Source organism: Crocodylus porosus, unplaced genomic scaffold (genome assembly GCF_001723895.1).
Source record: "Crocodylus porosus isolate Cpor-Errol unplaced genomic scaffold, CroPor_comp1, whole genome shotgun sequence".
NCBI classification, from domain to species: Eukaryota; Metazoa; Chordata; order Crocodylia; family Crocodylidae; genus Crocodylus; species Crocodylus porosus.
In genome coordinates, this window is record NW_017728913.1 from 26,946,861 (window position 1) to 26,963,235 (window position 16,375).

Sequence of the window (16,375 nt, forward strand, 5' to 3'; positions counted from 1 at the left end):
CCATAAACTTCAGAAGAATGCACATTTAAGATTTGAAATCCGTTTTTCTTTTCAGTGGATTGTGCATTTATTATTTGGAAAAAGACTACTTCTTGAACATTTCTAGCATTAAATTAAAAAAAAGTCTGAGGTTAAATTAAAACCCTCCCAAAAAACTCAACTGTGTTCCATTCTTCCAAAACACAAATCAGCTGAATGTACTTTGCTCACATGTTTAGGAGAGGTCAAATCTGAGTGACATCTCCACATAAAAATGTTGTAAACACAACTAATCAGTTTCTCTTTTCTTACATCCTTCAAAAAGTTAAGAGAATGTGGATTTTTCACTGGGGCTGTTTTGGATCCTCAGTTTTGGGGATTATGTGTAAACTTTAAATATAGGACTGCTGTTCTAATCTGGCATTTCAATAAAGAGTCTGCCTTTTTAAAAACATGTAAAGAGATAGCATTCAGGGCACTTACTTGAATAGTAGATGACGTTTTTTCCCCTAATCAGCAAGGGGAAAAAAGCCACTTATATTTGCATACAAGGAAACCTCACTAAATATACTGTGGTGCGTTCTACATGTGCATTAATGCACCTTTTCTAATGTGTATTAAATTTAGTACCTTCAATGTGAGGTACTAAATTAATGCACATTAGGCTGCACTAATGTGCAGTAGCACATTTGCTCTTTTTTTAGTGACATTTAAGGCACAGACGATTATTTTACTACACATTAGCGTAATGTCACAGTTTTTATGTGACACTTTAATGCACAGTAAAATAGTTTACTGTGCATTAAAGCACATGTGTAGACATGCCCGTTCTATCATTAAACTACTGCCAAAAGCAGCATGGGCTCAGTAACAGAAACCAACTATGAAGTTAATTAAATGTAGCCAATACTGAGCATGACTATAAATAACATGACCCACACTAGGCAAACATACTGATGGGAACTGTTTTTTTTATTGTTATAAAAGTATCAAACACTTATAAATTCATTTCCATCAGCTTACATTACCTTACAAGAAACTGCATCAACTAAGAAGAAAACAAAATAACGTCTCAAAACTTAAAATGTGATTCCATCAGCTTCCAAAACGTCAACAAATAAGACCAACAAAAAACAAAAAATATTTATACATTATCTAACCATTCCCTCCTTCTCAAAATTCCCATTAATCCACGGCCTGGACACTTTTTTTTTCTTCCTTAATATTGCATTGCTCCCCATTACTCTCCAAGCTTGTCTATTAATGCCTATCAACCCTTATTCCACATATGTCTTGTCTTCGCCTGTATCATGCCAACCTCCAGCCTCCAGCTATAGCTCCACTGCCCTTCAGGCCTCATCTTTTTCATCCTCCTAGATCTACTAGGCATCTCCAGTCTTCCCTTTTCCATAAATCCATTACTTGCTCCTTACCTAGTTCTCATGTCCTGCCAACAATGCCACCCCAGTTTGCTCAGGCCCAAATGCAAGGCATCTTATACAGAAAGTTCCAGTTGTTACAAGACTAGTAAGTTCTTATCTTCCACAATACCATGCAAAAGCTCACTACTGCTTTCCCCATTCTTTCTCCATCCTTTCTTTGGGTCCCAGCCACACTCCACACAGAATTTCTTCTAGCGTTAGCTGGCGCTTAGCACCTGGCCACTGTAGGAGCTTCTCTGCCTTTCTCCAGACTGTTTTGGTAAACTGACACTCCCATATCACATGCCATATGCTTCCTTCCCCACAAGTTTGTCTGGGACATTTGGCTGTTATACAGTCCCCAACTGTAATAAGAGCACCCATACAAGTACTATACCCTGGGGAATTATACAATTATGTACATGTGCAATTTTGCCCATAAAAGGCATGACTGTGCATAACTGCATAATTTAGCAGAATTTAATGGCAGCGGGCTCTGTGCCTCCATCTCTGTGGGGCTACCGGAATTCCAGCTGGGAGCCCCATGATGTAGGCCAGAGCTGTGTGACTGGGCACCTGGGTAAGTGGGGAGGGGAGCTCCTTCCTGTGGAGGGTGGGGGTGGTGTAAGCTGGGCCGGCCGGCTCCAAACCTCCACGTGGGGCTTCCAGAACTCCAGCAGGAAGCTGCATGTAGAAGCCGCTCCCTTGCCAGATACTCCTAGAACACCACTAATAGGTCAGGGCTTAATAAATTCCAAGAAGTCTTGTAAAATTCTGTCACAAGCCTGTCATTCCTTGAGATCATTCTTGTCCTGAAGGTTCAGGTTGCCTCCCATAGTCCTCTCAGTGCTGATGCCCCCTCCAGCTGACGCCTTTCACTTTTCTCCAATGTCACCTCTAACCTCACCAAAAAGGACTCAAGGGCTCCCTGATGCAATTTTGCTGAAGTATAAATTTTAGTAAAACTCCTTCACTGCACTCAGCATCTGTTCTGTCTTTGTTTGTCACACTTCTCTCTCATCCTGCACTGCTGTAATACTTTTCTTGAAGGAGAGGAAAAAAAGTAGGAGGACCATTCTTCTTCTTCCACCCACGCAGCCTTCGTAAGGAAGATGTTTCTTTGCTCTTTCTCTCTACCCCACTCCTTCAATAGGTTTTTTTTGTGTCTCCACCATTTCCTCTGCTACCAGGAATCCCTTCTCTGACAGCCATAGGAGACACTGCTGTCTCCACTGTAGTCTTGTAAACCTCTTCCCTTTTTCCCAGGCCCTTCTTTTCCCCACATACTCATGTGGGGCTCATGTTCTTTTTTAACTTCTTCCCACCGTCTCACTGTACTTGTATATACCCTTTTAATTACTCCCCATTTTTCACAGTGGCTCCCATACCATTTACACATATATTCATCTTCCAATTGTCTTGTATTTATCATCCACTGCTCTCTACCTGCTGTTCCTTGCTCTCTTACTTCCAACACTGTCTTCAGTAGAAGATGGTCCAAGAAGAAAATCAGTATTCTCTCACTCAAACTTCAATGTGAAAATTGGTATTCTCTCACTGAAACTTTCCAGTATATAGACCTCAAAATGAAGTCTATATGGTCAACTCCAGGAACTTACTTTTGGGTGTCCGGTACTTTATGCTCTACTACCATCCTTGCCAACATCTGTGAGGATCTATCTAATCCTGAAGTGTTGCTCCCCATCCTATCCCCTTCCTCCAATATATGATTAAAATCTCCAACTAGTGTGAGAGGCAGTGCTCCTGGTAGGAGGTAGGGGTGCACCAATAAAGATTTTTTGGGCCAATACTGATAGCCAATAATTAATGAGCCATATCAGCCCATACTGATCTGGTTGCTGATATGCAGCCTGGAAGCTTAGAAAGTAGCATCTGGCTGGGAAGTCTGTTGGGGGGGAAGGGGCAGGAGGAAGGTAAGAGGCGTGGGGGGGGAACAGATTGAGGTCCCCACAGTGAGGGAGGGAGTGGGGCTGGGGTAGGGGCATGTGCTGCCCAGCTGGGGTGGGGCAGGGCACAAGACCAAGCCACAAGCTGCTTGTCCAGGGGGAAGACAAGAAGATGTGTCCCCCTTGGGCTGAGGGCAGGCTGCTGCTGCAGCCTGGGGCTGGCACCAGGCTATTTCCAGTGAGGGGGAGCGGGGTTGGGCCAGGGCTCAGCAAAGGGCGGGATGGGCAACGGTGACGCTGGGAGCAGGGGAGTGTGGGAGGGCTATGGTGAATTCTGGGATGGCTGAAGCCCACCCCATACCTCCCCTCCCAGCACTGCCACTTCCACCTGCCCTGAGCATAGCCCTGGCCCAACCCCCCCACCAGGAAGAGCCCAACACCACCCCACACTCCAGCCTGCAGCAGCAGTCCACCCTCACCCTACTCACAGATCTGGGGGATATGTGCCCCCCCATTCCTCTCCCAAGGTGCATGAAGCAGCAGGAACCACTCCCCCACCTTCCCTCTGGATGAGCTGCTCGCTGCTTCATCCTGCACCCACCACACCCCACCCTGGCTGGGCAATGCCTGCCCGAGCCCCAGCCTCACCGCAGGGATGCTGATCTGCCTCCCCCCTACTCCTTTCCTTCCCTCCTTCCTCCCAAGAAACTTACCAGCTGGACACTACTCTCCCAGCTGCTGGGCTGGCCACATGCTGGGTGCATGCACACAGCATTTATCAGTGACATTATTGCCCACAGCAGCCAAAAAAAGCCGATTGCTGATAATATCTATTTTCTTTTTATTGATGCTGATACGATATGGACTGATGTCTCAGCACGCCTCCAGTAGGAGGACTTTCAGTTCCTCTAAAAGGCACACAGTTCCTTGCACTCTGCCACTGCATAAACATTTAGTATTCTAAACCTTTTCCCTTCTCTCTCCCCAGTCACCTGTAACACTCTGCTCCAATTATTTCCTGATTAATAATCTGTCACAGCTGTGAATCTTTTATTGGCACCGCCACACCCACTGTCATTCTCATTACGGCCTGACCACATGTATGCTCCATCTTCCTATAAGGTCTTTATACTGTTTCTGTCTTGGGACCCCACATTTCTGCAGGTATATAATATCCATATCCATCTGATCTGGCCCACCCACACCCACTTTGCATGGCTGTGAATGCTCTTTACATTAACTGATATTAGGGTGATGATCATATTTGTCCCAAGCTATTACCTACCACTCTCCAAGTCCAATCTGTGCACTGAGGTCTAGGTCTGGGGATGACTCCACTTTCCACTTGACACTTGCCCCACAGCTACTGCCCTTCATCATGCTACCTGGAGTAATCCAGCAGGGGCAGGAAGAGGAGCTGCTGGAGCAGGGGGAAGCCAAGCAGTAGCCAGGCAGCTGCAGCCACATCAACAGCAGTCCTGCCTGAAAGCTGTACATGCTGGCTGGGGGCTGTCGGGGGATACAGATGAGAACGTGACGCAGGCTGCCCTGGGTGGGACTGAGCAGGGCTTGGGCCCACATGGAGCACTCTGCTGCATGTGCCCCCTCTTCCCTCTTCTGGCTAGCTCTTCGGACCTAGCACACGGACACCCCGCATACATCCCCCCCCAACAATATACAAAAGTAAGAATTTATTTTGAGCTATTATGCAATTGCCTTTATATACACTACTCAACAACACAAAAATCAGGACAAACATATTTTTAAAAGAAAATTAAAATATAACATTTTTTATTTTTAATATATGATTTTTTAATTTATAATTAGTTAAAATGATACCTTCTGAAAGATTTTGTGTGTGGGACCCTCAACAGCTCACCAAAACTTGTTAAATGGCCCATCACGCAAAATATTTGCCCATCTTTGTTTTAATTGTATTTGTGAAATATGTGGACCCAATTTGCCACACAAAGTACAGTTCCATTCCTTCTTACACTCTTGTATCCTGTTAGCCTTCTCTCTGCATGCCATGCAAATCTCATATAGGCAGGTCATTGCCAAATGCCCTTCCTCACGCCCCAAACATAACTTTGGCTGTCCACAGTAAATCACAAGTACTTTGTGGAGCCCTAAGGCAATATGCAGAAGGTGTCATATCCCTCCTGCCCCTCCCCCCGGCCCTCCGTGTACAGTCAGAGTAACATTTGGGCTCTCCAGGCCCCAGTCCATATCCCATCTGGGTCTCAGAACTTGTCCACATTCTCTACTCTCTTGCAGTGACTTGATAACCAAAATCTTATATACCCCTCTTCAATAAAGACTTCATACATCTTAACTGTAACTATTCTTTCTTAGGTGTCCTTAACAGTCCAAAATAAAAATGTGCCAGGACGGGGGTCTTTCTAACATTTTTTATAGGTCTCTGAGAACTTTTGGTATGCTGTCTCATCCTTAAGCACTACCTCCTAATCCAACTTGCTCAGCATCTTGGATTAAGTAATTCATATCAAGTATCCACCCCTGCAGTATCAGCCTGCTGAAATCCAGATGAGTAATCTCTAGCTTCAAAATGCCTGGGCAAAAGCATTGCCTTGTGGAAATTCTCACACAGAACGGCATCCTTCTCCTGGCTCATCCATTTCCTTTCACAAGGTGCAGTCCGTCCCACCTCTTTCCTTGCCACCATTTCAAACGTTGGTGCTGACTGTGCCACTGCTGCTCCAGCTGCTACTGATCCCTCCTAAGCCTTCCAGCCAGATCAGGCCAGGTCATCATCCTGATTTTAGCTCACATGCTGAGGCTGAACCTACCACAAGAATAGGTTGGGGAAGCTTGTCTGTATAATATACGTGGTAGTACCCATTGTGTACAGTTCCCTCCGCACTCGCTCTTTTCAAGTCATGGTAAGCCACTATACTGAATACATTTTGACTTCCTCTTCACTCCCACAGCTGAGCTGTGCTTTTCTCTCCCATTTCCAATGATTTCCATTTCTTCACCAACCTTAAAAGTCTGGCAAACATTTCTAAATGGAACCTCAAACAGTTAATCCAGAATCCTTCTGTTTCTCCTTCAGCCCGTTGCATATGGTTAATGTGCTGTGCCCTCCATGAGGTGAAGCTGGACCAGGTTGCTCTGTACCTCATCTGCATATACATTTTTGGAGGATCCCAAGACTCAGGACAAGAATTACTGGTTCCAGTCATGAGTGGGGCACTAATTAGTAAGTGGATACTTTGTGAGGGGGGAGGGTCTCCTGGAGTACACACACATACTAAGCAGTGTTGAGTTGTGGAGTCACCATGGCTTGAAATGGTGTTGACTCTGCTGGGGCCCATTTCAATTTGGCTTTGGATTAATAGCATGCATGATTTGCACTACAGAAGTAGATACAAAGTGCTGCTTAAAAGTGTGTTTATGTGCTAAAACTGGCACCAGTTTTAAAAAATGTAACATGCATCAATTCTGGATGAATTAAGTTTATATGCAAATTACTACAGCTATGTTTATTTCAAGGTCAGTGTTTATACATTTGCTTCTTACTTCCACGTACTCAGGGAGAACAGGAACTAACATAGTGGTGGGCAATTACTTTGGCCGAGGACCAAACACAAAATATCTTTCAGAAGATATCATTTTAACTAACTAAATAACGCCCCCAAATCATATACTAAAATCAAGCATCTGTTATAACATTTTAATATTATTGAGTAGTGTATATGAAAGCAATTGCATAAGAGCTCAAAATAAAGTTACTTGTGTATATTGTGTGTGGGGGTGACGCGCGCGCGTGTGTGTGTGTGTGGGGGGGGTTGTGCCTGTGCACCAGGTCCTGGGAGCCAGCTGGAGGTGAAAGGGAGGGATGGCAGGAGGCACATGCAGCAGAATTCACCAGTGCAGGCAGGTGCAGGTGTGGTCCCCTCCCCTCACACAGCCTGTGGCTGCCTCCACAGCAGTCCACAAGAGGCTTGCCCAGGGAAGCTCACTGTGCTCCTGCCCATGTCTACCCATGGCCCCACCCAGTGTACACAGCTTTCAGGTAGGCCTGCTCCCAGTGCTGCTATAGTCCCCTGGGTACACCTTAGCTTTCCCTGTCTCCAATGTCTCCTCCTTCTGCCCCTGTATTGCTCCATGAAGAAAATAGCATGGGCAAGGGCAGCAGCTGCGAGGACATGTGCTGGCACCAGAAGGCCTGCCAGGCTAAGGGAATGCTTCAGGCAGGTGGCTCCTGTCCTAGCATATGAGTCTTTAGTTCCAGGTACCTTCCACCCAACTTGGCTGCCCATCGTGCTAGGTAGGCAGAGGGGGACAGTGGCTGGGACCTGGACTTGGAGCCCCATGTGCTGAGACAGAAGCCACCTAGCTGCAGCTTCCCCCCCTTCCTGGCTGGGTGTGTGGTGCCAGGCACAGGTCCACACAGCTGCTGTCACTTCCCTCTGCTACCTGCTCCTTGGAACAGCACAGCAGGGGCAGGAGCCACTGGAGGTGGGAGAAGCCAAACATTAACCAGGTAGCTGCAGCCACACCAGAAGCAGCCCTGCCAAGAAGCTGTGCATGCTGGTCAGGGCTGTCGGGCAGGGTTCAGTCCCATGCCCCTCAGGGGCAGCTGTGGACTAAATTTAATCAGTTCGCAGGTTGGCTCCAACCCATGGGCCATATTTTGCTCACTCCTTGTCTAACAGTAAAGCAGCAGGGGGAAAGTGGGGAGGGGAAGGAGCTGCAGGGCGAAGAAGCTGGGTCAGGGTCTTAGGACAAAAGGGCTATCTGGTCTCCCACATTTATTTTCCCTGCTCTAGCAGTGGAAGGGGACAAATTCAAGGTAAATCTCCAATATTTAGATTCCATACCTAGAGAATTACTATAAAATTTTTTCCATACACAGAATCTAATTATTGGTGGATTGTCTTATATTAAGGTTTATCTTATATTCAAGTAAATACAGTAACTAAAATATTGTTCTTAATGTGTACTGACTTTGAGTTTTTGGCCGAACATAATATAGTTAACCTTGGACAAAATTATTTTGTATAGAAATTCCTTTTTTACTTTCGTATTTTTTGTACATTTAGTCCTTTTGGTCCTTTGTTGGCTATTTGATTCTCTCTGGGTTTTTTCCTAAGGCTAACAGCAGTTCAAGGACTTTATACGTAGGTATCTTTTTCTATTTAGAGAAAAAGCTGATTTTCCTAAAATAGAACCTGAAAATTCAGTCAACTTATAAGTAAAGACTACTTATAACTGTAAGAAAATGGTGCTATTTTATTCAGCAGACTCCTGTCTAAGCACATTGGAAGGAGAGAATCAAGATTGCGTGCAGTCATGTAAATTTGGCATTTGCTTGATTTTTGTATTCCAAGTAATATAATTTTAATAGGGTTTTTTTGGTTTGTAACAGTAGAACATAATAGAAAAATACAGAAAATTTGATTATGCAACATCTATCATAGACTTGATGGGCTTTACTTTCAACAGAGTTCTCTGTGTGCCTAGTCTATGATTTCTGTGGAACCAGAAAACAAGCAGTGCTATTCACCAGTGGCCTTTATACTAGCTTATGTGAACAGACTTGCAAATCTATTTTTTTTTTTTTAATACAGCACAAATTGTTGCATGGAACGTATTACTTCAGCTTTTCACTGAGGAGTTTTTAGATTCAGTATGAAATTCTTGCATCTCTAAGTGGTGGCCCCTTACTTCCTCCTTCTGGCTACTGGAAGTTAAAATGACAAAGTGCTTTTAACAAAAATCATTGCAATTAATCGTGAGATTAAAAAAAAGTGGCAATTGATTAATTTTAATTGTGCAGTTAAACAATAATAGAATCTCAATTTATTATAAATATTTTTGGATTTTTTTCTGTACTTGCAAATAAACTAATTTCAAATTACAACTCAGTGCCATAAGAACAGAGCAGAACTCTGCTAATCTCTGCCTACTGATTAAGTACAGTATGCAAAAAGGATCAAAACTAGGGTTACTATATTTCCAGTCCAAAAAAAGGGCCTCTCTTTTTTCCCTGCTGGAGGGGCAGTCAGCTCATCCTACCCTGCTGCAGCCCCCAAACCTAGATAGCTTGACAGCCCTAGTTAAAATGTTTTTAACATGTAGACACACGTCTCAAGTAATGGGATGGAAGGGGGAACTCTTGGGATAGGGACAAAAACAGTATGAAAACTGTCCATTGGCTGAAGCAAAGGAGAAATGGACAGTAAGTCTATAAACCAAATCTTCAGCTTTCAAAGAAATGTAGCTTAACTGGAATCAGTCCTGGTCAAATACTGGTTCAGGTTTCATCTTGATGGTAAGGTAAAGGTAAGCTGGACTTTATGAGGTCATGATTATTTGTAATGTGTAAGTAGTAAAGGTCTGTGTTTAATTTACATAATGAATTTCTGACTTTTTCTTGCTCTTCCTTTCCTTACTATGAATCTCGTTCTCGCTGCCATATGACACAAACTTTACTATATTCTTCTTCTTTCTTTCTGATACTGTTCAATTTAGATTCATTATGTTGGACTTAGAATTTGAACCCACTATAGCCTTGTGCTTACTAGACACCACTGTGTGCAGTGAAAAGCACCTGTAGGATTCCATAGTACAACTGACCTTGTCTTCACTTTAATGCTAGCGGAGTTCGAGAGGAGTTCATTTAACCCAACTCAAGTGAAAACAATAGTACTGCAAAATAATTTAAAAAGCAAGGGGTAGTCAAGTCCTCGCTGCACTACTGGCTTGATTATCAGTGGCAATTCTATCCCAGGTGAGTTAAATAGCTTGAGTTTAAAGATATCAAGTAACTCCACAGTTTCATAGTAGGTAGGTTGGGAAGGGACCTGAGCAGATCATTAAGTCTGACCCCCTGCCATGGGCAGGAAAGAAAGCAGGAAAGAAAGCTGGGGTCAAACAACCCCGGCTAGGTGAGTATATAACCTCCTTCTGAAGAACCCCAGGGTAGGAGTGAGCACCACTTTCCTCGGAAGCTGGTTCCAGATCCTAGCTGCCCTGACTGTGAAGTAGTGCCTCCTGATATCTAGCCTGAATCTACTCTCCGTCAACTCATGGCCGTTATTCCTTGTTACTCTCGGTAGTACTTGAGGGAACAGGGACTCTCCCATAGCCTGCTGGTCCCCCTTGGCCAGTTTGGAGACAGCCACCAGATCCCCTCCCAGCCTTCTCTTGTGGAGGCTGAATAGGCTCAGGTCCTGTAGCCTCTGCTCCTAGGGTCTGCCTTGCTGCCCCCTGACCATGCAAGTGGCCCTCCTCTGGACCCTCTCGATGCTGTCCACATCCCTTCCTGAAGTGCGGCACCCAGGACTGGACGCACTACTCCAATTGTGGCCTGACCAATGTCGCATAGAGGGGGAGGATCACCTCCTTAGACCTGCTCATGATGCATCTGTGAATGCATGACAAGGTGCAGTTAGGCTAGTTATTCTTCTGCATGCATGAAACTAAGGATAACACTTGAATTATATGTTCAGCTGACACTGCAGTGAAGATATACTCTTAGTTTTCTCTAAATGTGTGACATGACAAACAAGATATGTATAAATATGCACACAAGTTTGTACCAAGTACGTTTTTTGCCCTTGCATAAGAACGTCTCTTCTAATAATTGATTTGTATTCACCTACAAATGCATTCTGGGTTTTCACTTTGCTTTTGTTCCTCACGTCAAATCCGAATCAATTTGCACAACATTTGTTTATAAAACGATAAAAGTAGGCAGCCAACAAAGTGTATAAAATAGTTAATTAATTTGAGCTAAATAGTAACTTTTTACTTCTGAACCTGTTTAAAAAAAAATGAAAGTATGTGAAAACAAACTATAAATCTACTAATCCTTAAACATGCAGGTGACCTCCCATTAGCTTACCCTTGCCAGAGAAGCTCATCATTAGCAAGATCCTGCCAGACACAAGAAGCCAGGCAGAGGTCAGTTGCATTCAGGTATGACAAAATGGTAAAACTAAGCTCAGGGGGCAACATTTCCAGGTTAATGAATCCTTCTTGTTCTTTGGATTTTCTTGTTTTCAACAGATGGTAGATATCAATGCCTCCTTGGGCTTGTTTGCGATGACTTGCATTGGAAATACTGTTTGTAGTGATTCGTCTACCATGCTCTCTGGAGAGATAGCTTTGTCCGCTGTATCCTTGATGTTGCAGCTGCTGGTTCCTAGCAACTCTCCACAGCCCCTGACCCATCTGCGAGCCTGCTGGTTGTAAAAACCAAATAAAGTTATTTTAAAACAGAAAAAAAAAAGAGTTAGATCTGTGCACTCATGAGTAGAGACAAGGTCAGGTTTGCACTGAGAAATAAGTGTAGAACTGAGTTTCAAACAGGAAGTGAAATCTTATCAGTAATTACAGCACAAATCTAATCTCTGGTCCACAATAAAACAACTGAACAAATATTTGAGAACAAAAGTGCCAGAAACTAGCGTAGCAGTATTTGACTGAATGAATTTTCATAGCTTGATTATAAAAACAGTACTGAGCCAAATGCCTACTAAATCAAATATCCCCTTGCAAGTCAAGGGGCTACAGTAAGTTAAATATGTTTTCAAGTTTAGCTGAAAAATTTACTCGCTTGACCTGCATAAACAATGCAATGTGAAATGCAACTAAACAAGACAGTTTTCCTTGGTGTGTGATAGTATGTAGTAAGATAAAGCAGGGGTGGACAATTATTTGGGCCTGCGGGCCACAGAGGGAGTTTTGCTGAGCTGTTGTGGGCTGGGTCAGCACTCCTCCAGTGCAACAGCTCATCAAAACTCCTTATGTGGGATGGGGCTCCAGGTGGGTGGAGATCAGGACAGACAGGTGAGGCTGGGATCACAGGGTGGGGTCAGAGAGCAGTGACAGAACATGGCCAGGGTCTGCTGCTTACACATCCCCATGGTGGGTGCCAATTCTGCGGGCAGGGGCATGCAGGGAGTAGGGGCATGCAGGGAGTAGATTGTGACTCCACCCTAGGTCCCAGCCCCACACTGTTACCACCTGAAGATCCTGGCCCCGGCTCTAGATGCAGGTCCCTGCCTGCTCGCAGCCCCATCACATACACCTGGCCAAGTGCCCTGCCTGCATGAGTCTCACTCCCAGCAGCAGGTGCAGGGCAGACAGGCCAGGGTGCCAGGGCAGCAGGGCCAGGTCTCGTGGATGCTGACACTGGAAGGAGTGATGCTGCTGGGAAATGGAGTTTAGCCACTGTGCCACCCCAGCACTGCTGCATGCCCCGGGGTGGCGAGATGGGTTGCATGTGCTACAGCCTGGACTGCCCCCCATGCCTGAGCTAGGTAGGACTGAGAGACCTGCTGTGGGCCAGCAAAATCCCTCAGCAGGCTGGATCCAACCCATGGGCCATATTTTGCCCACCTCTGGGCTAAAGGCAGGTATTATAGAATTAAGACAAATCCTAATAAATTTGGAATTGAAACTAAATTTGGAAGTGTTGCACTTACTTGTTAAGATAAAGATCATGGACCGATTCATTGCTTTAGATATTCAGAATGTGTGAGAGGGTTAACTGACACCTGAGATTTCAGTGTCACAGCTGAATCCCAGAACTGGGATTTTTATAGAAATACCAAATGTCGATTAAAAAGAAGCGTTAGCAAAGCAGTCTTTTAATAATTCTATCACATTACAGATGAACGCCACCACTCCAGCTCCATATAAAGGAAACATTAGAACACAAAAATCAGGGCTACAGTAGTACTTCTCACTATAGCTTGGTGAGTCTGCATCTACATTAGCACATTCAGTTCTGGCATACTGCTTAAAATATATAGAAACAGAGCAAATTTATCAACAAAAAAAAAATATTGGACAGTAACCATGAAGAATCTCTTCTTTAATGAAAACAATTTAAAATAGCAAGGAGTGAGTTGAGAACAGGTTAAGATACTATAAATATATTAAAATTATGCATAGTCTGAATTATAAAGTTATTTATGATTGACGGTTATTTATGATTACTCTTGCAATTAGGTGTTGTGGAATAATATTTAAAAAGGAGAAACTTAACATAAATTTTGAGACCTCTCTCATGATATGTAATAGTTTAAGATGATGGAAGTCCCACTGCTTAGGAAACTTATAAACCACACTATGAGAAAACATCTGTTTTCTTTTTGCTGCTATTCCCCAACTAAGAGAATGTTTGGCTTTCTAAAGCCTGCACTATAGTGTCTTATGGCAAGGATTTTTTTAAAGGGTGCCTTCAGTATTTGAATATTTTTATGCTACTGCTATGTACCAATATTAAAGATCTTATTGATCACACCATAAGAACTCTATTTAATAAAAGTCCTCTGGAACTTGTTTTCTTTTATAACTGTGCGAGTAACCGTGCTAATTCTTGCCAGTTACTTACACTGCATGCTATAAACACAACCTGAAATCTAACTCTACAACATGGTTAAGTAAACACATACTCAAATATTTCAGTAATAATTATATTTACTAAAAGGGACAAAAAAGTACTTTAGGTAACACATATTCCCAGTTTGTGATACAAGTTCATTGTCCAAGAGCTACTGAATTTCACAGTAAGGAGTTTCTTATTCTGGAACTCCTACTATGACAGCAGAGTAGCATAAAATAATTGATAAGCATTCATTCCAGAGCTCTACAGTTTCCTGAAGCTGGTTCACAAAATGCGATATAAACCAGACACGTTTAGGCAGTTGAAGACTGGTCTGATAGGCTCTCACAGGCATGTTAAAACTATTTCTAGTCTGGTAGCACACAGAATCAGAATTAAGGCCCTGTTGCATTAAGTTGACACATGATGAGAAGGCTCCAAAGAGTTTCAAATGTAACAAGTAAAAGAAAAGCAGGGAAGAAAGATGAGGTCAAAGGCCATGAAATTATAGCTTTAAAAATATAAGTGCATAAAAGTGTGCAGATTTTCTTTGTACTTCTGCCATGTTGTATTTCTTTAATTCTTGAACAATTTCTATTTTTTACACTTCTAACTATAGTTTCATGCCTATAAAAAGCCTCCCATCTTATTTTTGGAAGTCTCCAAAAAGGGGGTGCAGGGCGGGGAGACATCTTACCTTGGAGTAAGGGTAAATACCCAAGGCTGGGGTCTCCAGGGATGGGGGCCTGATCAAGTATATAGTGCTATGGTCATGCTGAAAGGCCTAATCTACCATGCAGTTCTGCGGCCACACTGCAAGGCCCAATCTGATGTGCCAGCTTCAGGGCTGCCTGTTTGGTACAAACCTGTGCACTGGCTCTGGAGCCATGTGCTAGATTTGGGGCCATGTGCTGGGTTAGATCTGGTGCTACTACTGCAGACCTCCATGCACCATTTTGAACTGGTATGCAGTTGGGGAAGAGGGCCATGGGTCTAGAAATTAGGTGGTGGTGAAAGCGAAAGAGGGAGTAGTGGCAGTGTTATTTGCTGTGGCTCCCAGATCCACGGCAGTTAATGTTTTCGATCCGAGCCTTCCACTTCACCCCCACTCCAAATTTCCATATCTGTGGGGAACCTTTTTCCTCATACATAATTTTTTCCAGCTGGCTTTTGGGAAAAGGTGAGGTTATAGGCAAGAAAAACTAAGAGATGAGTGGTGATGGGGGGGGGGGGAATCTGTTGTCTTTTTTTCTCAAGTATCTCTCTAATATACAAATCTTTGGGGAGAGTATGAGCTTTTAGAAAGTTCTGAAAACCTGGGGAAGACAGGAAAAATAAGGAAAGTATAGATGGGAAGAAGCATAGTTATGGAAAACTTGTAGTGGGGAATGAACAGAGCGGACTGGTGCAGTAGAGCAACTACTATTAAATATCCTCCATGAACGGTAACTGAAGAACAATAAGATTAAAATATCTAACCTGCAAGTTATCTATAATGGTAGTTTTCTTCCTGAGATTTTTTTTTTTTAAATTATTGTTAGTTGACTGTGGCTGGGGTTGTGATGAAACTCAGGGCTTTGTATCTGTGGGGTTATGGCTGAAGCAGCTGAAGAACACCTACCACCATCTGGTGCCTTGTGCCATCATCTAATTTTAATTTTGAAGAAAAAGACCAAATCTGAAGTCTGCAAGACTAGCTAGCAGATTTAATTCTAATACTTGTGGTAAGATCTTGTCACAGTGTAAGGAGATGCACGAAGAAGTGACTACCTATCATGACATCTCAAAACATGTCACAATGCAAGCATCATATATATTCCTCAGACTGTAGAAAGTTATTTGCCAATAGCTGTAAAACTGAAACTGAGCCAATAGCAGGCAGTAGGCCTGTGTGAATAGGGAAATACCGGATTTGGATTCAGCTGATTCGGAGGACAGTGATTCAATTTGGAGATTTGGATCATTGTCCTGAATCGATTTGGCTGAACAGCTTCAGAAGATCTGACGCCAATTCAGAGAGATTTGGTGATTCGGATTGGCCAGGAAGAGCAATGGGAGAAGCCCCCATGGCTGCCTTGCCCAGCCCCATTCCTTGCCTAGCCCCACACTCACCCTCACCAGCTGCAGCAGTGGTGCTTATGTCAGAGCCCTACACATGCAGTGTGGATTCCCCCTCTCCTGGCACCCATACAGCAGCTGTCGCATTGTGTGGGTGCAGCGTGGCTTGGCAGGGTGCTGCATGCTGCCTGGGAACTGGGGCTAAGCAGTGCCGGGTTCTGGCTGACATATGGAGCCACCATAGCTCCCAGACAGTGCGTGGAGCCCTGCCAAGCTTTGCTGCACCTGTGCCATGGGGCAGGCACCACATGGGTGCCAGGTGGGGAGGGGGGGCAATCCCCACTGCCCTGTGCTGTGCCTGGGGGCTCTGCCATGAGCCCTCAGAGGCCCCAGTTGCTGCTGCCAGAACCAGTGAGTTGGGGGCTTTTTTTTTTTTCTTTTTAAAGTGCCGAGAGGCTGGCCTGGGTGGGGGATGGGCCCAGGCAGGGCAGCCATGGGGGCTTCTCCCATGGCTCTTCTGGCTGTGCATGCCTCTGCCCCGGAGGGGGAGCTGCGGGGGCTCTGTCCTGCTGCCGCTTGCCCAGCTGGTATGGAGGTAGAGGGGCACAATGCAGGTGTGGCTCACTCCAGGCAGCAGCAGGGCA

The 16,375-nt window shown here is 44.3% G+C and overlaps 2 protein-coding genes across 3 annotated transcripts in view; one reads left to right on the plus strand and one right to left on the minus strand.

The window, feature by feature from the left end:
• The window catches only part of CEP44 (centrosomal protein 44), a 106,517-nt gene that overhangs the window by 40,491 nt on the left and 49,651 nt on the right, over positions 1 to 16,375 (plus strand). The gene's annotated exons all lie outside the window — the stretch shown is intronic.
• Positions 1 to 16,375, minus strand: part of FBXO8 (F-box protein 8) — a 38,354-nt gene that overhangs the window by 14,767 nt on the left and 7,212 nt on the right. The window contains exon 2 of one of the 2 annotated variants that reach the window (XM_019534628.1): positions 11,184 to 11,523. In XM_019534628.1, coding sequence (XP_019390173.1) covers positions 11,184 to 11,512 — 329 coding nt within the window. In that variant the 5' untranslated portion in view covers positions 11,513 to 11,523. The remainder of the gene's footprint in view (positions 1 to 11,183; positions 11,524 to 16,375) is intronic. The other variant, XM_019534627.1, reaches the window with a different exon arrangement.